This window comes from Narcine bancroftii, chromosome 4 (genome assembly GCF_036971445.1).
Source record: "Narcine bancroftii isolate sNarBan1 chromosome 4, sNarBan1.hap1, whole genome shotgun sequence".
NCBI lineage: Eukaryota > Metazoa > Chordata > Chondrichthyes > Torpediniformes > Narcinidae > Narcine > Narcine bancroftii.
This window is the reverse complement of record NC_091472.1, coordinates 202998411-203022271: the sequence shown is the minus strand read 5'-3', so window position 1 is coordinate 203022271 and position 23861 is coordinate 202998411. Positions and strand designations below refer to the sequence as shown.

Below are 23861 nucleotides of genomic sequence, written 5' to 3'. Positions count from 1 at the left end.
AGGATTTACCTTCATCCCCCATACACACCTCATTGCCAAACTTCTTCTGTCCCCTCCATCTCTGGGTCTACTTCCACGACTGTGACACTTCACCCCATCCCCCACCCAAGACCCCATCTCCCTCTTTAAGCCTCCTTCCTCCTCTTGGACACCTTGACTTTGTCAGCTGCCCGCTCTGGACCTTTTTATTTCCAAAAGCTGCCCAGACATCACATTCTAATCTCACCTCCTCCAAACACACTGCCTCCGCACTAATCCCAACCACACTATCAAATGCGCAAACAAGGGTGGGATGGCTGTGGTCTGGCGCAGTGACCTCGACCTTGCTGAGGCCAGATGACAACTCTCTGACACCTCCTCCTACTTACCCCTTCCATAGGACTCCACCACAGGTTATCAAGCCACCGTCTTCAACACCAGCTCTAACATCATCACCTTGGGTCACCTACCTCCCACGTCCTCCAACCTTATTGCCTCCCATTCCTGCACTGCTTATTTCTACCTTTTATCCAAGATACATAACCCAACCCTCCGGGTAGACCCATTGCTTCCACTTGCTCCTGCCCTTGACTCCATCTTTTCTCCCCTGGTCCAATCCCTCCCCACCAACATCTGTAATATCTCACGTGCCCTCCATCTCTTCAACGACGCCAGATTCCCCGAACTTGACCACCTCATTTTCACTATGAATGTTCAATCCATTTACACCTCCATCCCCCATAGAGAAGGTCTTCAAGCCTTTTGCTTCTTTCTGGACCAGAGGTCCAACCAGTCATCCACTACCACTATCCTCCTCTGCCTGACAGAACTTGTCCTCACTCTAAACAACTTCTCCTTTAACTCATCTCACTTCCTCCAAATCAAAGGAGTAGCCCTGGGTCCCAGCCTGTTTATAGGCTTTGTGGAGCCATCCATGCTGCAAGACTACACAGGCAAGGGCCCCCACAACCCTTTCTCCACTATATTAATAGCTGCATCGAGGCTGTCTCATGCACCCACGATGAACTCGTCAACTTCATTCATTTCGTGGCCAACTTTCACCCTGATTTCAAGCTCACCTGGTCCATCTCTGACAACACTCTCCCCTTCCTGGATCTCTCTGACTCCATCTCGAGAGACAAGCTTTCCACCGATATACTGTACATTACAAATCCTTCAATTCCCACAACAACCTCCCACTCTGGCCCCTGCAAGGATTCTATCCCCTTCTTGCAACTTCTCTGTCTCCACCGTATCTGTTCCCACGATGAGGTCTTCCAGTCCAGATCTTCCAAAATGTCTGCCTTCTTCCCTTCCCCTCTACCTCCATCAACTCAGCCCTGGCCCACTCTTGTCCCCAAGATCCAACAAACATAGAATCCCCCTTATCCTCACCTACCACCCCACCAGCCCCCGCATCCAACACATCATCCACTGGAATTTCCAGCACTGACAACAGGATCTCACTACCAATTACATCTTCCCCTCTCCTCCCCACTCTGCCTTCCATAGGGACCGTTCCCTCCATGATTCCCTTGTGCACCCACACCTCCTCCCTTACCATGGTCCTGGGCCCCAAACAGGCCTTTCATGTGAAACAACACTTCATTTGTGCATCTGCAGGACTGATTTACTGCATCCGGTACTCCCTTGGTGGCCTTCTTTACATCGGAGAGACTGGGCACAGACTGGGAGATCACTTCACTGAACACCTTCGCTCTCTCTGCACCAGTGTCGGGAGCCTCCCAATGACCAACCGTTTCAGTTCTACATCCCACTCCCACACTCACTTATCTGTCCATGACCTCATGTACTATCCCACCAAGACCGCCCGTAAATTAGAGGAACAACGCCTGGTTTTCCATCTGGTTACTCTCCAGGTGGATGGCATTAACATTGGCTTCTCCGGTTTCTGCTAACCTGCTCTCCTTTCCCCCTCCCTTCCCTTTCCCCTGTCAGCTCTTCACCTCTTCCCTCTCTATCCACCCCTTCCCTCTCTATCCACCCCTTCCCTCTCTATCCACCCCCTTTCCTCTCTATCCACCCCTTTCCCTCTTTATTTGCCTCCTTCCCTCTCTATCCACCCCCTTCCCTCTCAATTCACCCCCTTCCCTCTCTATCCACCCCCTTCCTTCTCTACTCACCCAGCCATCCCCCCTTCCCCTGCTTGCTGCTGTCCCCTCCCTCCCTTCTCCACCTATTACCTCCTGCCTTTGCCACCACCCCTCTCCCCTTACCCTTATATTCAGAAGGCTGTCGATATTTTTTCATACCTTGATGAAGGGCTCAAACCTGAAACGTCAGTTCTGTATCTTTATCTTTGCTACATAAAGTGCACTGTTTGACCTGCTGAGTTTCCCCAACATTGCGCTTTTACTTCAATCTCAGTGTCTGCAGACTTTTGTGTTTTACTTCTATATTCATGTTAAATGAGCTTGCATTTCTTCCCTGTCTGATCCCCTTACTTATAAAATATCTCACTTATGAGACCTCACTTGGAGTTCTGTGTACATCAGTGGTTCTGAATCATTTTCTTTCCACTCACATCTCACTTTAAGTAATCCCTCTGCCGTCAGTGCTCTGTAATTAGTAAGGGATTGCTTAAGGTGGGATGTGAGTGGGAAGGGAAGGTGGAGAATCACAGCTTTAGACCCAATTGTTAGAAATATTTTCCTTGAGAAAAATTGTCATTGGCCCATTTCCTTTGGAATTATGAAACCGTGAACATAACGAGTCAATTAGGGATGATTAAAACAGTGGTTTTCAAACTTTTTCTTTTCACGCACATTCCACCTTAAGCAATCCCTTACTAATCACAGAGCACCTATGACATAGGGATTACTTAAAGTGGGATGTAGGTGGGAAGAAAAAGGTTGAGTGGGTTCAGAGAAGATTCACTGGAATGATACCAGGAATGTAAAGGTTAGTATATGAGGAACGATTTTTGGCTCTTGGACTGAACCCATTGGAGTACAGAAGGATGTGGGGTACCTCATAGAGGTATTTTGAATGTTGAAAGGCCTAGACAGAGTAGATGTGGCCTGGATGTTTCCCATGGTAGGTCAAAAGGGGATAAGTTCAGGATGAAAGTGCATCAATTTAAAACAGAGACGTGGAAAAATTTCTGTAGCCAGAGGGTCGTGAGACTGTGGAACCTGTTGCTGTGGAAGGGAGGTCATTGGGTGTATTTTAGGCAGATTGACAGGTATTTGATTAGTCAAGGCATCAAGGGTTATGGGGAGAACGCTGGGATGATTAGAATGATGGAGCAGACTCGATGGCCTACCTCTGCTCCTATGTCGTGTGATATCCTCCATTCTAAACCTGTTTGTTTTTCCCGGTCCAGTCTGCACCTTTTATTTCTTCTCTAATGCTTCATCCAGGGACCCAACTTCTGCAAGTGATTTAGCCAAGCCAATTGGTCTGGATAGCCTTGGCATCAGTATACATCAGTCTTTCGTTTGCAAGGTTTTCTCTCTGTGAGCTTGTGCACCGTTCTGCATGTGCCTGCTTTAAGTCTTAACAGTGACTGGATCTTTTGTCGCACTACTCTCCTTCAATCACAACGCACACAAGAAGGGATGATACAAGCAGATGTATGAAGTAGCGCGAGGGTTGCTGGAAGACCGGAGGACTGACTGCATGATTGAATTGCTGAAAATGAGGTGACTCTTGCTGAGAAGTCTGGGGGGCATCTGTTGCTGCCTTGTACAGAGCAGGCATAAAGCAGGGATAGTTATAACTCGCCTCTTTGTCTCCAGGTGCACCTTGCAGCGACTTAATAACCATTTCATTTTCCAGAAGATGGTGCAGTGTTTATACATGCCTGTCCAATTTCCATCAGTGGATGAGTAATGATTGGCAACTTAAGTAGTAGCCAAGCAGTGGGAAAACAGTGGATAGTTCAGATGTGGAACTGAACCAGCCTACTTCCTTGCAAGAGAAAGGAAGGCCATCGAAAGCTCGAATTCTCTGATGACTAAAATATCGAGATTAAAGGGGCTACAGAAACTGAAAATCCATTCAGACAAAACCACCCTATTTCTTTAATCTGTCTGTTGCTCCAATTGAGTATCTTGATCGCTGTTGAAATCTAACCACTTCGTCACTGGCAACCAGGCCATCGGATCTGAATCTCTGGAAATTCCCTTCGGAAGTTTACCCACCTCTGCCTCTTCACAAAGCTCCTCAAACCTTACCTTTTTGAGTTTACCTTTGCTTGAGAAATGGCGGCGCAACCGGAGCTGCTGGAGCAGCAGTGCTTCTGCTGGTTCAGACTGATGGAGAGCGGCGAGCAGTGACATCGCACTCCCAAGGGGGGGTTCAACTGCTGTCAGCTCCGTACATGCTTCAAATGGCCCATTAAAGGAGCCAATGGTCTGCGCCCAAGATGGCAGCGCCTGTGATCGGCAGTAGCCATGAGGGATTTTAGACTCTGGGGAAGGGGAGCGCCGACGCAGGGCACCAACGCACAGGGAGACCACCCCCCGGTCTCAGAAGGAGAAGCAGGGGAGACGACCCACGGGACGGTGACCACAGCAGCGGACCAGCGAGGGGTTCTGTGGCTGAAGGAACTTGTACCAGGCTGCGGACTGCTGGAGTCTGGCTCAAGGGCTGAAGGGATACCAGGTATCGGACCCAGGGAGCGGAGGGCACTGAAGGGTTCTAATTGTATCGGAGGTTCAGATCTGGAGCTTGGGTTGCCAATCATTTGGACTGGACTCATCTGGCTGCCGAGGCTGTGGGAGCACTGGAGAAGAATCCATGGACACTCGGTAACACGGTTTGGTGGGGGGGGGGTTCACTTTTGCTTCTCTTTCTCTAACTGTAAAGAGGTGTTTCAGGGAATTTTTTTCCGATGGCGAAACTGTCTGCCTTACAGCAGGCAAAAGGCAATTTCATGTAATAGGACACTTTTTATTACATGACAATAAATTGAATCTTGAATTATCCTTCAACTCTACATAACAAACTTTTGTCATGTTGCCTCTTGGGATGTTTTGCAACATTAAAGCATCTACATTGATACATTTTTTTGTTGGTGGTTATGCTCATATGAGTTAATTTTTTGATTTGTTTCTTGTGACAAACAATAAATGCTCGTACTTTCCCCATCAGACCAAGAGGTTCTAATAACTGGCAGCAGTAAATTCAATTTTTTAATGTTTAATTTTCAAAAGCTTTGTGACGATTCCATGCTCTCTCAGTTAAGAGACACATTCCAGGCATATCCTCCAGGCAGTGCCTAGTCGTGTAGATTGTATCTGCCTTCAGACTAATACTGACATGGACTCAATGGTAAATGTAAGCTTAATGATTTGGAGCCCCACCATCCTTCATATGTTACGACCACAGGAAAGGGAAATTTGAGTCCTTCACAGCTGGACATTTTAAATAGCCAGTGTGTTACTGAAGGAGTGGATGCTGCAGGATTGATGAGATGAGTGGATTGGTGGAATGAGGTTGCTTTTGGTCAGAACTCTGCATGGCATCGGGCAGCTGCAAATGCAGCGGAGCCTTATGTAGGCATAAAGCTCAGATAAAGTATAACTAGAATCTGTTGTGGAGGTGAACAGTAAGCTGCTTCTGGCAGATGGCGCAGTGTTGACGGTTATTTACATTGACCCAGCAACCAAATTTAAAATGTGCACAAGCTTTAAGCTGACCTTCTCTGCAATAGCAGGTGCTGCTCAGAGATTGTAATAGGCAATCACTTAAAAATGATTGTGTGCATCTTGCAGAGTGGCACTTGAAAGCTTGATTGGTACTGGAACTGCTGAGGTAGTGGTAGACCAAGAGTTAAGAGTTCTTCCCTGTATTCGATACCTCCCTCTGACTAGAGGTGAGAGGAGCAGACCTGTTTGTTTTAAAGAAGTGTGCCCTTTATCCATTACAGTTGGGCATTCAACACCATTGTCTTCTCAAAATTAATCAGCAAATTCTGAGACCTGGTCCTCAATTCCCCACTGTGTAATTGGATGAAACACTTAGGAGCAAGTCTTCCTCTCTCATCCCTGCACCAATGAAGCAATTAAACATACCTGAGTAATCACAAACACCTGTGAAGCCAAATGTCCCAAACATTATGGTACCCTGAAATGAGAGGACTATGTCTATAAAGTGCTGTAATTTCTACATGGTCAAACCAAAATGTTTACAGATAACCTGGAATAAAATCTGGATTGTGTACTTTATCACATGTGAATTATTTGATTACAAATTCAAAACTGTGGAGCACAGGGGCAAATAAGGGAAAAAGTGTTTTTGCCCCAAACATTATGGAGGGCCCTGTATGTACTCTGACAATAAATCTGAACTTTGAATTTTGACTTTGGTTTCTTAACCGTTGCGTCGAGCATGTTGGAAGTTTGAAGAATAAAAATATGCAGTACAACTGTGCAGCAAAGGGAAACAACAGGTTAATATTTTAATAGAAGCCTCCTCAGTGGACCCCCATCTTTCTTCTATATCTCTGCTGTTGACAACTCTGCTGTGCATTTTCAATTATTTTTATTGGAAGTTGAAACTTAAGATTGTTTTGCTTTTTGATGGACTACAAGGACCGTGTCCCAAAGGTGACCTTGCGAGCAATGCAGCGAGTACCGCACTGTGGCTCGTCCATCACGTTAACAGCCTGCAGGAGGCTGGTTTTTATTGAAAACGATCCTCCTGCTTTCGATGCCACTTTGAAGCAAGGTATAGTCAGTGAATGTGAGCTGTCCTCAATAATTCAACCAAGGGCTGTAATTCAATTGCCTCAGCAGCCCAGCAGGCAACTTGATTGGCTGGAATGTCCCCTCCCCATGAAGTGCACTGACATCGAGGAGAATGCTAATGAGATATGTACTGACGATAGCCAGGAAATTAAATCAGAGCCTAAGTGATGCCTGGGTTCTCGCTTAGATCCAGGCACATACCAGCATTCCTCCTCCGCACTTTCTTCGCTTGTTTTCTCTACGATATGTCCCCAGAATATGCACACCACTGATTTTGATCCTCCAGGGCCCTTCTACACCTGACTCTGTTTCCTTCGTTCATTACTGGTTAATCTTTGCTAAGTAATACATGCTTCAGAAGGGCATGTTACTTTGAAATTTGCTTCAATGATTATTCCTTGTATCTTAGCAACCTGCTAATGGATGACTGATGATGCGTTTCTGAAAATCTCTTCCTTCACAGGTGTTGTGCTGACCACAGTATCATCACACGGTGCTGGAAGCTTCATTTTAACTCGTGCAGGCCCTTGTCCTTCCTTGTGTTTTGGTCGCTGGGCCCTGGTGTGCTCAAATTGAGCCAGTGAACCACCAATGAACTTGTCAACAATGATCAGATCAGATTCTATTTATTGTTAAAGAATTAAAGAGAAATGTCATATTAATCAAAATTTCCTTTTAGTCTGCCATGAGGCGGACAAAGATTCACCATTAATGCTGCCCGGTGGTCCTCACAGAATGAGAGAAAAAGAGGCAAGATGGTCATGGTCAGCCCGGTTGGGGCAACAGCTTTTCAGTGCCAGCGATCTGGACCAGGGTTTGAATTCAACGCTGTCTGTAAGGAGTTTGTATGTTCTCCCCATTTCTGCATGGGGTTCCCCCCCCTCCCCCACCAGGCTCCGACTGTAGGTTAATTGGGCAGCACAGACTCTTGGACCGAAATGGCCTGTTACCGTGTTGTATGTCTAAATTTAAATTTTAAAAAAAATTAGTCCCTTCAGAGTCACTGAGTCCATGGATTTGCCTCCAACACTCCAGCGCCCTCTTCAGCCACACAAGACTCCAGTTCACTTAAAATCATTGACAACCTGAGCCCAGATCCAAACCTTCCGACATGATGAGGAAGCCTTCAGTGACCACAGCTCTTCGGGAAGCCCTTCTTGCCCTCAGCATCCTCTAACATCCTGATTCTGATGCCTGGTTCGCATGAGCCAATCTCCAGCAGGCTGTGAGATTACTGACCTCAAGTCGCCAGCAGCCCGTGGTCTTTGTGGGTTCCTCGCCCGCAAATTGCCAACAGCTCGCCGCCTGTGCGCGTCCTTCAGCCGCAGATCCTTTCTGGTCTACCGCTATGGTCACCATCCTTAGGGTCATCTCCTCTGTTTCTCCTTAAAACGGGGGTGGGAGGAGGGGTGTTCTTCCTGTTTTGGGTGCACTGCGCCAGTTTGCTGCTCCCTCAGAGTCTGCAACTCCTCATGGCCGCTATCTTTGGACCAGACCTCGCAGTCGCAGGATTTTAAATTAAACACCGTCAGCTCCTTTAACAGGCCACTTAAAGCTTGTATGGAGCCATCGTCACTCGAACTGGGCAGAAGGGCCCTTTGGGGGAAGGCTGTGTCTCCGCTCCCAGCGCTCCCTGGATGCGCACGAATGACAGCAGTACCATTACAGAGCTGCCTTCTTTTTCTTACCCGACTGCTGACACAGCAACACGTTTCCTTCCGCTAGATCTGATTGTCCTTCTAGGCAAGCAATAACAACTCTAAATGATTGCAATAGAGTCAAATTATAAAGGATCTGGGACCTTTAAGGCATGATAAATTGGAGCAGAATTTATCTCACCACCACAAAATGACGTGGTGCTTTTTAAAGGAAATGTTCCCCCTCCCCTCCCCCTTTTTGCCTTGACTTGTACTAGTTTCTGAAAGGGTAGAGCAGTGGTTTTCAAACTGCCCCCCTAAACGTACCACCTTACGCAATCCCTCTGCTATCGGTGCTCTGTGATTAATAAGGGCTTGCTTAAGGTGGGATGTGGGTGGGAAGGGAAGGTTGAGAATCACTGCTCTAGACCCAATTGTTGCTGTAATAATTATGCTGGAGAAAAATTGTCCTTGGCCCATTTCCTTTGGAGTTATGAAACCGTGCACATAATGTGTCAATTAGGGACGATTAAAACAGTGGTTTTCAAACTTTTTCTTCCCACTCACATCCAACCTTAAGCAATCCCTTACTAATTACAGAGCACCGATGGCACAGGGATTACTTAAAGTGGAATGTGAGTTTAGGGGGGCAGTTTGAAAACCACTGAGGTAGACTCGAGACCAGTGGTTTTCAAACTTTTTTTTTCTAGTCACATTTCACCTTAAGTGCTTTGTGATTAGTAAGGCATTACTTCAGGTGGTATTGTGAGTGGAAAGAAAATATTTGAAAACCACTATTTTAATTGTCCCTAACTGACTCAATATGTGCATGGTTTCATAACTCCAAAGGAAATGGGCCAATGACAATTTTTCTCAAGCAAAATATTTCAGTAACAATTAGGTCTCGAGCAGTGATTCTCAACCTTCCCTTCCTCCTCATGCAGCAGAGAAAGGCCTGTATGCCTGGCTGAATGCAAGGAGCATTCATAGATGGGCTTTTCTGCTGCATGGCATTCTGGGAAGTTGTTGCTTTTTTCCCCAATTATAAATTGTGCATTATAGCGCTACCAACTTTCCCACGCTGTTTAAAAATTGTCCGCTATTGTTATTTATTGCTATTTATTTCCCCCCCCCTCTCTCTCTCTCTCTCTCTCTCTCTCTCTCTCTCTCACTGCGACTTTCCCATGGCAAAGTTTGTACCTTCATTTTAATCTTCCTGCACTCACTCAAAAACTTGGGTCATTTCAATCCCACAATCAAATTAGCTCTTTCACACTTGCCTGATTGCAATGCTGGCACCTGCAGATGCCAGGGATTGTACTAGGGGTCGAGGCAGTCAATCCATGGTGTGAGATGACGTCATCTGACGCTGGTGTTGAGCTGATTTTGCTTTCACATTTGGCACTTTAAAGGCTGATTGGCGGTTGATTCCTGGGATCACTTGCAAGTGTGAAAGGAGCTTAAGCTTGGCAGACAAGCTTCAGTTCAAACAGTTAGAGGAGTTAAAAATGGGAATGGTTTGGATACAGTTTAGGTTTAAAATAGTTGGGATAAAAGATATGACAGCCAGTGTCACTGCAATTATACAGTAATGTGTGGATGATGAAGGAAACAGTGAGTCTAATGGAGCAGGGAAAAGGTTTTTACAGCAGAAGTCAGGTAGGTTGTGTGAGTGAAAAGTTCATTTATTTATTTATCATCCAATTGTACCTGTACAACCCAATGAAACAGTGTTCTCTTGTCCACAGTGTGAAACGGTGCAATCACACATGCAGACTAACGATACGTATACTGTACTCTGCACATATATTAAAATAACATTATTAATAAGTAGGAGAATCAGGCCAAATATCAAAATAGCAGAGAGAATGTTAGGGAAAGAAAATAAAGCCAAAGAGGGTGGACAAGAAAAATCGAAGTATTCCAGAGCTATATAAATAATATAGTAAACACCTATGGGGATTGGTAGTTTTCGGATACGAGTACTTGCTGGTTGCTTGAGTTGCATGATTGGTGAACTAACCGCAAGGGGGGAGGGGGGAGTCACCAATTTTAAACTTTTATATTCTTTACCTTGTTATTTTCCGCAATTTTTTTGCCGGTTGCTTGAATTCCAGGTAACAGGGATTTTTACTGTAAATGGATAAGGTGAAGGATTGCATCAAGTTGGATCAAGTATAGAGAAATAGGGGCTGACAAAATATTGCAAGAGTTCGGTTAACTCAGTCTTTCACCCTTGTCCAAAAATGGAGGCAAAGTAAGTCAAGCAAATACACCAAGGCATATCATCCAGTTATGGTAAGTAAGAGGCTGGAAGTGATAAGAACATAAGAAATAGGAGCAGGAATCAGCCATCCTGCCCGGCGCGCCTGCTCCGCCATTCAATGGCTGATCTGATGATGGGCTTCTCTCCATCTACTCCCCATCTCCCTTAATTCCCCTACTATGCAAATATCTACCCAATCTTGCCTTAAATAAGAGGGGGATAAAAACTTTAAATATCCATCTGGACAAGTGTGGGAGAAGAAAGAGAGAACAGGTTTGTTAAAGACAAATCATGTTGATCCAGGAATGTTTCAGAAAGCAATTAAAAAAGAATACTGCACCCTGAGCTTTATCAATAGAGATTCAAAAAATAAAATAGAGGCATATTACTTCAAAAAAAACCAAGGAACTTTTAGTTAACTGTTGTTACAGTATGTTTGTCTGGATCAAGTAGATTGACCCTGGACACAAGAGGCTTCAGTCGGAAGGTAGACAAGAGGAGCTGGAATTGTGCAGCAGGCAGTGGTGGGTTCAGCCGGGGCCGACTGCCTGCCTCTCTTCTGAGGACACCCGTGCACCCCTGGAGAAGGAGCGCTCAGTGCTCATGGGCAGGTTGGGGGATCTCCGGGAGAGAGATCATAATGTTTCAATTTGTTTTGTGCAAGTAGCCTGAATTGTAGACTAATTCAGTGCTTGTAACTTTTAGATTAAGAATAATAAAGGGGTGGTATTGATTTACAGGCAAAAATAAGGAGCAGAAATAGTTCTTCCGAGAGTGGAGACGATCTACGATCTTCAAATCATGAAGGCTTGGGTCGTAGTGAGAAAAGAGAACGTTTTTTTATTGGGCGGTAGGGCTGGGCACCAGAGGACGTTGATTTCAGTGGGATAAAAGCTGCAGATGCTGGATACTAAACTAAAAGCAGGAAAGGCTGGAAAAAAACTCAGCAGGTCACTGGAAAGAGAAACCAATGTAATATTTCAGGTTCTGACAATACCCCTCCTCCCCACACACGTGGGGGCTCCTTCAGCGTCGCCTCCATGCTTTTGTATCTCTTGCTAAGCTACTCGTGTTTCGTATCCTCACTTGATCAACTTGATCATTTTCATTTACCACTCCAAGGCCTCCCCTTTGCCTCTGTTCTGGTGTCATTTCTGGTAACCTAATTCTGGCCTCATTTCCTTCGGTTAACCAACAATGGATCATTCTTACGGTGGCCTTTTATTTCCCAGTGGGATCGATAGTTATTGTGAATTCTGAAATATTTTGTGAAGCATTTAATCTAATTTCCCAATCTACCCAAGGCAGCCTGTCTCTCATCCCCACCGGTTTCCAATTTAGGTGCGTTGCACCGAAACCCGATGTGAAATACAATCAAGTCGTAATTAATTTTCCATTTATGATACCCTCTAGCGAGATTACAAGTTAACCAATTGTCATTGATATCACGCAAGGCCCATCAACATGCAGCACCAGGAACTGTCCCGAATGCATTGCTTGAACACAGCCTCCGAGCTCCCCGTCAAGATAAGTTCCCTCATAACTTTTAGATTTCTTTTCCATTAAGTACATTATTTCTCCATTAATCCTCTCTTTTACAGACCTCTAAAATACTCCCAGCAGGGGTTTTTCTTTGAATCCATGGCATTGTTTCTCCTCAATTATTCTTTCAGTTTGTTATTAGGACAGCATTTTATGTCAGAGCTTCCCCACCCCGCTGCATCCGTCTGACCCCAACATCTGTGCAACCTTGAGAACTGCAAAAAGAAAAGCAGCAGGTGCAGGAATCTTCAGCCAACAAAGGATTCCTGGAGGCGCTCAGCAGGTCAGACAGCATCCGTGGATAGGAATGGTCGGTCAGCACTTTGGGCCTGAACGCTTTATCAAGGCTAAGTGAAATTACCGAGAGTAAAGGCAGAAAGAAGCTGAGGTGATAGGTGTGAGAATTGGAGACACAAGGAGAGTTTGCTCCTCTATTGCCATCTCCTCTTTACCTACTCACGCACTTGATTTTTTTTCTCTCTCCTTTAATTCTCTCCACCTCCCCCTTCCTAATCATTTCCCCCTCTACCTGCTGAGTGCCTCCTTTGTTTGAACATTACTCCCTTGTATCCATTTCTCTGTTCCTTCAAAAATCAAGGACTTGGGGATATTCGGTTTATTACTGTCCATGCAACCTCATCCTGACCACTAACCCAAATTTCACGCCCTCAAAACCTCATGAAGATGTCTCTCCTGTTCTCTGTCCTGACTGTTTAATGTTTATACAGGTAGTCCTCGACTTCCAACCTACGTGAGTTATGTCCACCCGCATAAAAAAATCTGTATTAAAACCACTGTATAATTTCATATTTTGTATTAAAAGTACTGCATACAGTGGTCCCCACTCCCGGCGGCAGCCCGAAGTCACTGCTCCCCGTTCCCCATGGCAGCCCGAGGTCCCTGTTCCCCGACTTATGACCAAACCCGAGTTACAACTAATCCTTCAGTCCATGTTATGGTCGTAAGTCGGGAACTACCCTGTACGTGCTATCGCTTTCCAGGCATTTCAATGAAGAGCAGTCTACTCCATCGCTGCCCTTTCATCATTTTAAGTCTTGGATCATTCTAATGAAAGAGATCGGATTTTTCATCTCTTTCAACTTTTTAGGAGTTTGGTACCTTCTCCCCGTGACCTCTTGGGTTTTCTCCTGGTTCCTCCTGCATTCCAAGGTTCACAGGTTAATTGGTCACATGGGTGTATTTGGGCAGCGCAGGCTCGTGGGTCGGAAGTGACTGTTACTCTATTGTATCTCTAAAAGATTTAAAAATTTAAATTTAAATTGTCTTTGAACTTCCTTGTTAGCTTTATCTGCTTCCACGTTGTTTCTTGTTTGTAATTGCCCAGAAATGAGTTTATATTTAATTGTTTCCCAGCTGCCATCTTTATCCATCGTCTTTCAGGAGATTTGGACTTAACAGCTGCCGTCCCTCGATTGGATGTTGAATGTGTCGAGAAACTATGTAGCTCTCCTAAGTCACTTCCTTTGTACCCACATTGCAGTCTGTTTTTTGCGAGCAAATCACTTTCAGCAGGTGTCTGATTGATCTCTGACATTGCCAGGAGGGGAGAATTGGAGAACTTGACCCAGGTTCTAACTTCAGCTGCCATTACCAGGCAACATTTATCTTTTATAGATGAGCAAACAAGTGAAAGTCATCGAATAAGTAGACACTGCACTTGCTGGTTTTTGTTTTAGTTTGCATCATAAGTATTTAGCTTGACCATTATTGGATTTTTAAAAACTGCTCCTGTCATTTGTTAAATTGAAAGCGTGGGTGATGTCCAGGTGCAGTTTCATGCAGTAATGTGTCTTTCCACCCCCCCCCACCCCAAATTCATGAAAATAATGTCAAACCTAAAGTTTTGAGCTACTTATTCCATTCATCAACCTTACTTACAACTCTTGTTCTCGTTGGGGAATTCCACAAGAGTTCAGGATGAAGAGGAAATCAGATGAAACTAGTAGAAAGGAATGGGGAAACCAGGGAATTTGCCCTTGGTTGCGTGCAATTGGCCTGCTTACTTATATTTGTACATTAATTACCAAAGATTACTGAGAGCACAGTCTGAGTAACCGAACACGCCTTGATAATAATGCATTAAGAATGCAGCACTGTAACTCAAAACAATAATGGTTACTTCAATTTCAGTAAGAATACTTCTAACACAGAGTATTAAGCTCATTATTGTTATTTACATAGTTGATATATTTTGAATGCTTCAGTCAGGAACGCTGTATTAGTGAACTGCAGCACAGTGTAGCAGTTAGCATGACGCTGTTACAGTGCTTGCAACTTGCGTTCGAATCCAGTGCCGTCTGTAAGGAGACGTTCTCCTCACGTCTGCATGGGTTTCCTCCGTGTGCTCCTGTTTTTTTCCACCATCCAAAAATGGTTGGTTAATTTGGGTGTAATTAGGCCAGAATAAAATTTTTTTGAAGTAAAGATTTATCGGAAAACACAAAATGCTTATCTTGCATTTACTTTCTAAACAGATTGGCAGAAATGATGCGTGTCAAATCAGTTCAGTATCCACATGGGGCTTCATATCATTTTGTAGAACTACGACTGCTCTCCAATGGGTTTCTGTCTGCTTCTCTTGCTTACCTCATTGACAGTGGCTTGTCTTTCCCTTCTCGTCTTTGATAAAGGTGTGATCCAAAACCCAATTCCGTGGCCACATCTCTCCCTTTAACATCAAATTGTGAGTGTTGCAGAGAGTTTGGCTTATTTTAAAATTTTTCACCCCAGTAACTGGCCCATCCAGCCCATCAGCCCAATTACACCCAGGTGACCAATTAACCAACTAGCCCAGATGTCTTTAAAACGTGGGAGAAAACTAAAGCTACACAGTCACAGGCGAACATACAAACTGCGGCAGATTTGAACCCAAGACAACTGGCCTTGCGCTGCTGTAAATCTAAAATTGAGGTAATTTCAAAACAGCATTCCAAGCCATTTGCTAACAAATTGGTCTCTCACCTTCCTGTTAGGAAGATGACTGCCGTTTACTGATATCTTTGAAATCGACAATTAAGATCTGAAGTTCGAACAAGGAGCTCCAGTGTTGAGATATGTTAACCTATCACCCATCCATTGCATCAAATTATTTTGGATCAGCAAAGTTAGTATGCAAAGCAGCACTCTTTAATTTTTCTTGCATATCTCAAACATGCTCCCTGCTTGATTAAATTATATTTTCTCAAGGATTAACAAGCAAGAAGATGGTACTACACTGCAGCACCCCCCCCCCATATTAATTTCCTGCATTAGCCTCAGAATTAATGCTTTTTCATATTTCCCTCTGAGAGCAGAAAGGAAGAATGAAGTTGCCCATCTGTACATGTTAAATGCCCTGCGCTAACCGTGGGACAGTATGGTTAGCATGGGGTGGCACAGTTAGTGTAGGGCGGCATGGTTAATGTAGAGTGATACAGTTAGTGTGGGGTGACACAGTTAACGTAGGGTGGCACAGTTAGCGTGGGGCAGCACAGTTAGCGGGGGGGTGGTATGGTTAGCGTAGAGCAATATGGTTATTGGGGACGGCACGGTTAGCGTAGAGGTTAGTGCAGCACTGTGTCATTGCCAGTGATCAGGACTGGGGTTCGAATCCCACGCTGTCTGTTAGGAGTCCATACGTTCTCCCTGTGTCTGCGTGGTTTTTCCCAGGGACTCTGGTCTCCTCCCGCCATTCGAAGCATACTGGGGTTGTAGGTTAATTGGGTGCAATTAGGGCAGCACGGTCTTGTGGGCCAAAAGGGCCTGTTACTGTGCTGTAAATCTAAATTTTAAAATAAATTTAAATGTTAGTGCTGCAAGGATCTATACTGTGGTGTTCTTAAAACTATAACGTCACCCTCCAAGCTCGATGTGTGCTTCTGCAACATTGCGCCTGCTGTTGCTGTCCTTGGAATCCTGTCCTGGTAAACCCCCCCCTCTCTCTCCTATCATTACTCTGTTGTTCCGCTCGGCTGTCACCACTGGAATCCCAGCTTCAGAGTTTCCAGAAAACCTGTTCTAATTACTCCAGACGATCTGCACTTTACAAACCTACTAGGGGCAATGATTCATCAAAATCACCTGCGCAAAAAAATCTTGCAGGGAAGTCACCTCTGCAGATGTTTTCCCTCGTCAGATAGTATGAATATTCCAAGCATCTTCAATGGAAGATGTCCCACTGTTTCATTTCTGCTTGAAGGGTAAGGGGAGCCAACATAAGGAGACAACTGTTAACTAGTGTCTGTGTCTGCCTTCAATTTGTTGGAGCAGACTAATTTAATATCAGATGTGTCCTGGCCTAATTTGAATCATTAACCTGTTTACTTTGACAGGAAGACAAATGTGCAGAATTATAGTATTTGACTCAATTTACTTCGATTAAACCCAAATAAATGATCATCCTGTGATTTTGAGAAAATAAATAGATGTTCCCAGACTTGTAGAAAATAAACTTTTGGTGTCCTGTATTACAAGCTGTGGCCTCCTTCAGTTGTAGCCTCCTGAACTTGGCATCCTGCTTGTCTGTCCATTGTTCACTTTCCCAAACTACGTTGCTTTTCTCAACCCAAATTTGATGGGGTGTTCTGGTCTCAAACCGTCACAGAGCACCACAAATGAGCAGGCGATCCTCCCACTGTCCAAACTAATGTCTATTTCAATGGTTTGGTTCTGAGTAAAATAACTTCGTCAAGATGCTGTTTTTTTTTAAATCAGTAAAGTCCCCATTATTCAGAATTCAAGGCAACTGACAAAATAATTGCAGAAAATAAATAGGTAAAAGAATACAAAAGTTTAAAATTGGCGTCGGCCTAGTGGTTAGTTCGCCAATCACACAACATGTAATCTTAAGCAACTGGGGCAAGTATACTAATCAAGAATCTACCAGTCCCCATAAGTGCCAGATACCTGGGGTTTTACTGCATTTAAAAATACTGCACTAAAATATGTATTCATCTGCACCATTCTACAGTGTATAAACACAGTGAAAAGCATTGCACTCAAATTACCCAGGTTTCCAACAGTTCCTTCTTCATTCTTGGACACAATAACTTTCATTTAGAAAGTTGGTTATAGCCTCAGACTTTGCCTTACTTTTTGGAAGATTTACGCTTCCATAAGAAGGGATAATTTATAACATAGATAACACTCTTATTGTTATGAAACATAAAACATTGCAGGGTAATTATCAAATGGCAGGTATTGTTCTGCACATGCCCACTTTTCACTCACATAACTTCAGTGATAATGGAAGCAATATTCTATCAAGAAACACCAGCAAATATTAGGCATACCATGAAAAGTAAAGATAAATAGTTTAGAATTGATCAGGGGGTTGTATTAATAATCTTTATAAAATGGTAATAACATTACTGAACAGTTCTTGATCCCTGTCCAATTTTCAGTTGCAAAAGTATCCAGTCATTCGGAGGGCAATGAATCAAACATTGTAAATAGACTTTGCTCTGTAATGGTAGGACTGACAGCTGTTTCTGAAGTCCCCTTATGAAGAAATTTTTAAAAAAGATCATTGTCCCCACAGATTAAAAAAAAACTTTTAGAAATTAGGAAATTTCAAGACCTTACATAAACTTTATAAAGTCACATGGGAAAAAAAAATCCAACCACCAGTTTTAAAAAACCGCTCCTAGATGGCAAAAATAGGTGCTCATTATTCCCCTACTCTGGCACATAGTTCCCCGCAGGGCTGTGTGTTGAGCCCAGCGTGGTACTCTCTTTATACCTACAACCATGTCTCCAAGTATTCCTCTAATACTATCATAAAATTTGCGGATGACTCGACTGTAGTTGGGCTCATTTCAAGGGGCGATGAGTCACCCTACAGGGAGGAAGTCCACAGACTGCCAGTGTGGTGCTCAGAAGACAATCTGGTATTGAATTCTTTGAAGACGAAGAGCTCATAATGGATTTTAGGCAGAACGGTATGGTACCAGCTCCGTTGTATATTAATGGGGACAGTGTGGAAAGGGTCACGACTTTCAAGTTTCTGGCAACGCATTTGGCTGAGGATCTTTCTTAGACTACTAATACCACCGCGATAGTCAAGAAGGTGCATCAATGTCTCCATTTCCTGAGGTCCCTTCGGAAAGTGAACCTACAGGAGAAGTTATTTGTGTCCTTCTATTGCTGCTCTATTGAACGTTTGCTAGCTTATTGCATTCCTGTGTTTTGATCTCACTGGTGGCTAATATTCTTAAATGTTCTACTCACCTGGCCTATCATCTGTTTGAAAATTGCCCTTGGGTAGACGATATAGGTCCATTAAATCACACGAGAACAGTTTCTATCCCAGAGCCATTCGAGAAACTGTATTGTTTTAATATTGCTTTTTTCTTTCTTTTATTTTTACTGTTTTACATGCTCGTGTATGTTGTATTGGGAGTACCACGGCTGTGCTTTTTAATTTCACTGCGTTTTCTTGAACGATGACAGAAAAGTACTTACTTTATCTGACACTCCAACAGCATGCGAAGGCATAATGATCAAAGAACACAGTGTTTGCAGCAGGATGATTTTTGAGTGTGGCCTCTTTTGGATGATGAACAATGATTTCAAAATACCATATATTTCACGATTATCTCTACCCTAATCTTGTGTACGTCCCAAACTTTTGTTTATTTTTTGCAATAAAAAGTTTTTAAAAAATGAATGAAAACTAGGAGACTTCATTTTTTATGTTTCTGTGAGAATTATTCAATGTAACTGGCTGCTCAGCTGACCTAATGGCCTCACTATTGCTGGTTGCCGTAATGAAATGTACCTCGGGGAAAAGGAGAAACCCATGTAATAAAATCACAAGATTTTTTTTTTAAGTGTCAGTGACGTATGTTGCTATTTCTCTGTGGTCCATAAAATAAGAGGAATTTTGGTCCACGGCCTACAAGTGTTAATGACATTTACGGCAAGTGTACCAGACCAAAGAGGACTAAATGGAGATGAACAAATAAAAAAAATCTGCAGCCACTGGAGTCAAGGGCCATGCACAGAAAAGTGCTGGAGAAACTCAGCAGGTCACGCAGCATCCACAGGAAGCAAAAGGCCATCAATGTTTTGGGCCTGAGTCCATTCTTGGCAGGTTCAGACCAGGATGGGCCTTTCTTTTTTGGCATTTGCCATATTTCCATTAAAGCAATGGAAACTGGGCATCCAGAGTTTCCATCTGCATTTCGTGGTTTAAGTATGCTTATCGATTTCGGACATCCATCCCGTTAATCTCTTGGACCAAGCCAGCAATTCCTAATCTAGTTGCAGTGTTCCCTCTCTCTGTTATCTCTTTTTCTATTCATTCATTTTACACTATTAAAATTGAGATTTTTCTTCAAAATTATTCATGAATCTCTTCCTCTCTGGGACTTTGTCGTCAGCCACCAAATGTCTTGTGGGCAAAGCAGTTAAACAGCAGCAAACCATTTGGAATCCCTTGTGAAATCTTGCTGGTTGGTCCTGCATCCTGACTTCCAATTGCCATCTTTTTATTTTGCTGAACCAGTCCCATAAGTGTAAGAGACACAAGTGCATTATCAAAATTATTCTTGAGAATATAATGGCATTAGAGAATGCAATCTCTCTGATCCTGAAAGAAAATTATTTTGTAAAGTTTTTCTTGTGATTGTCATTGATTGATCACAATGGTGTGTGCAAAATTGATAATCTGTCTGCAATGAAAGACAATATTGGAATGTTTTTCAATTATGCTTTCGGAAACAACACATTCAAAAACTCATCAAGATTTTTGTTCTCGAATGCCATTTCCATTAAAATTATTGGTTGCTGCAATAAGGATATATGTTGCTTCAGGCAGTTTCTGTGTTCATAAGAATTATAAAGGGAAAATATTATGTTACAGTCACCCGTTCAATCTTTTTCATTCTACACTGATGCCCATCCATGCCTCTATACAGGTAGCAAATAGGGACGCATACTTTAGCAAACAAAGAATTGCTGGAGGAACTCAGCTTCCAGGGTTCAGTGTGCATTTCGGGTATGGACTCTGTATCATAACTGGTTATTTCTACCATGGATGCTGCTTTACGTGTTGAATTCTTTGTCTTGATTTTAACAAAAATTTATTCGAACCACAACATGACAAAACTACCCAAACTGAATAGACCAGCTGAGTTCCTCCAACATTTTGGTGTTTTTTCTATAGAATGATATCTGAACGCAGTATTTACATCGTTGAAATTCGTGATAAGCGGTCAACAATATTGGCCTTCTGTTACATATAAAGTTATTGCACAGATGCAATAAATTACACATTATTTAAGTTTCCAAATTAAAATCTTGTTGTTACTATTTACGATGCATTCAATCCCGTGGGAGCATTGGAGGAAAATCCACGGATATTCAGTGTCTCTGAAGGAGGGACTCTCTTTTTAGGGGCGCAGTGAGTTCATGGAGACTCTTTGTTTGGCCTAATGGCAGACAGATGCTGAAGTATATCATGCATATTAGGTTTTTAATGTCTTGTAATGTGACAGTTAAAAGGACCTTTGACCCCCCCCCCCGCCGGGGGCAGCAATTCTTTATTTGCTCAAGATTCTAGCGTCTGAAGTCTTTGTGTTTCTCCACATCCTTTAACGGTTCTTGCTTGTTTTCTTTCAGGTGGAGAGTCGTACTGGGGGAAACCTTTCAAGGATGAGTTCAAACCCAATCTCTCTCATGCCGGTCGAGGCATCCTCAGCATGGCCAACTCAGGGCCCAACACCAACAAGTCGCAGTTGTGAGTGACTTTCTTCCCTGCAATCCAGAAGAAAATGAAATAGTTTCACATGTTCTTTACTCAATTAAGTGAAAGTAACATAATTGTAAAATTATTTTTTTTAGTCTAATTCTCTTTTTATCAAAATGTTTTTGAATTTTCACTCAAAAGGAAAATGCGCTTCAGTAGTCTGTCCTTTTGTTGACAACATTATAGTGTTGGTGGGTGAATTCCCCTTTCAATGCCACTATCATTTCACTGCTGTGAATCCTGGATGCAGGATTACAAAATCCTCCAAAACTTGATTTCGGTCGAAGGATGCATTGAATTTATTTCTCACTGAGCTTTCCTCGGATATTACACTTTTCAACTCAGCGACAGGGGGCAAGGACCATGCAGAGGGGGCAGGGACAGAACGGAGCCATAGACAAGTAACCGTATCCTGATGGATGATATGAGCTTGGTGCCTAACTGCAATGCTGTTGTGGTGTTTATATAAAACTACCTTTTATGGTTGCTGAGATAAGCATGAGAGCATGCTGTTGGAATCTGAATTAAGTTTTCCATTTGGTTACATCCATTACTATTAATACTTTAAAAAATCGTAGCTTAATAAATAACCCCAGAATACTCTTGCAGCTGAGAATTTTTTTTTTCCATTACATTTTCCATTATTCAAACCATTTAGAATTGACTTCACTGCTGGGGCTTCACATCTTCTTTAAAGAAGCCAAATTGGACGTCATTATCGTGCTATTAAGTTTAAAAGAATCAATTGTTAATGTTAAACATCCATTATCTATGGAAATGCTTTTTAATAATTTTTTCCACCAATTTGTCATGATAAAATAAGTGGTTCTTATTAAATATTCACCAATGCAGTCGTAAGGAAATGCCGTTAAAAACACATGCTTAACTTTGGTGTTCTTTCTACAGAACCTGAAACTTGAAAAATATAATTTGCTAAATGTGTTGTGTTGTCTCCTTGCTTCCATTTTAGCTTGCTGGCTCGCACACATAGGAAGTGTTCATTAGTTAAGGCTCAGTTAAAAGTAGCTCTAAAACTGAATCGCTTTTTATCCATAACGAGTGGCCTACAGCACCTTTTTAGTAATTGTCTCCTCTGTTTTCCCAGCTTCATCACGTTCCGCTCGTGTGTCTACCTGGACAAGAAGCACACGGTCTTTGGAAGGTAAATGATGCTGGATATTATCGTGTACAGCAAAGGTGTACAGCAAAGGTTTTAAAAAGACTGGTGGTATTGACAATTCACAATAGATTGGTCGGTCAGTCCATGACTGTAAGAAATGTAAGAGGCACTTGGGCAATTCCTGCCAGTGGCGAATCTGTCTGCCTTGCAGCAGGCAAAAAGGGAATTTCATGTAATAGGGCGCTACGTTACCTTGAAAATGATGGTCTTTGAATCTGAGGTTTTTGTTCAGCGATTTGACTCTTTACTAATGGGGCTTGTGTCTGAAACGGTTGCCACAAGAGGACAGGGGTTTAAGGGTGCTGGGGAGTAAGGGCAGAGGTAAGATTTTTACACAGAGAGTGGTGGGTATGTGGAATGGGCTGCCGGCAACAGTGGTGCAGGCGGGATGTATTAAGAGACTTCTGGATGGGCCCATGGAAGTTAGAAAAAATAGAGGGCTATGGGAAAGCCAAATAATTTCTAAGGTCGGGACAATCTTGTGGGCCGAAGGCGGGACATTTTCTGTTTCTTCTATGTTTGCTAATCCCGCGATTGTTAGATTTCTGATTTCTCTTTGAACACAAGGAATGTTCCTGAGGACTTGCTCCACTTTCTTCTATCCCTGTACACAAACTTTTATTTTAATTTTCTGCTTGGAATAGGAGACCAAAATAAAACAAGGCAGTACTTCTGACTTCACCCACACAAGAAACCCTCCCGGAGTTTGCGTTTAGGGATTTGTTTCTTTATTTAGAGCCTTGCCCAAACAATGTCTCTATCAGTTGTTCACCAGCTGCTGTCAGCGTCTCTAGTTGCTTTTGGAAGCTGTACTTGCAATGAAAGAGGACATTTACTTTGACCGTTTCTGTTGGACTTCATAAATATTAAATTTGAGTTGAGGATCGAGGAAGGTTGTGGGTGAAGGTGAATAAAGTTCTCTTCATCTTCCATTGCGATGGTATGGCAAGCACAAATTGCTAAATCTTGCATAGTTCAAATGGGGACTTAGGGCCCTCATCCTTCCAGTCACACACAAAGTGGTCAGCTTTACCCTATCTCACCCAATTAGTTCTATATGTGCGGTCACCAATTTGTTGCTGGACATTAAAATAAATGGTTGCAGCTTTGAAACTCCTCTGTTCGTTTTGATTGCTAATGTTTTGCGTTAGTGCATGTAGAAGACCCCTCACACCGAGAAATACGACAATGTAACGTGCGGAAGGTTGGTGATTTCTTGTTCTTTAGATTTGACCAGAAGATTCCCTTTGAGACTCACGGTAGAAAGGAGGCAAATGCATGAATCTTTCTCCGAATTACGGAATTCGGTGGCTGAATGCTACATTTCAAGTTTCACAGTTGGCGCAGTGGTTAGCACAACACCGTTACAGCACAAAGTGATCAGGATCTGGCTTTGAATCCTACGCAGTCCATAAAGAGTTTGTATGTTCTCCCTGTGTCTGCGTGGGTTTTCCCTAGGGGCTCTGGTTTCCTCCCATCGTTGGAATTGTATCAGAGATGTAGATTAATTGGGATTAAATCGAGGTGGGTGGGGCATGGACTCATGGGCTCATGTTACCGTGCTGTATGTCTAAATTTAAATTTGTGAAAGGTGATGAGTCAATATACAGGATGGAGAGTGAAAACTTGGCTGAATGATGCACCAACAACAACCTTGGACTCAATATTACCAAAACCAAGGAGAGTGTTGACTCAGGAAGGGAAAGCCAGTGATCATTGGGGGATCAGAGGTGGAGAGGATTAGCACATTTAAGTTCTTGGGAGTCACTATCTCAGAGGATCTTTCCTGCAC

The 23861-nt window shown here is 43.2% G+C and overlaps 1 protein-coding gene across 4 annotated transcripts in view; it reads left to right on the top strand.

Annotated features, from left to right (window-relative positions):
• The window catches only part of ppil2 (peptidylprolyl isomerase (cyclophilin)-like 2), a 408077-nt gene that overhangs the window by 287769 nt on the left and 96447 nt on the right, over positions 1 to 23861 (top strand). For all 4 annotated transcript variants that reach the window (XR_011356343.1, XM_069933672.1, XM_069933670.1 and 1 more), the window contains 2 exons: positions 20763 to 20880; positions 21995 to 22051. Coding sequence is in view for 3 of the 4 variants with exons in the window: in XM_069933672.1 (XP_069789773.1) it covers positions 20763 to 20880; positions 21995 to 22051 (175 nt within the window). In the remaining variant the exon portion in view is untranslated. The remainder of the gene's footprint in view (positions 1 to 20762; positions 20881 to 21994; positions 22052 to 23861) is intronic.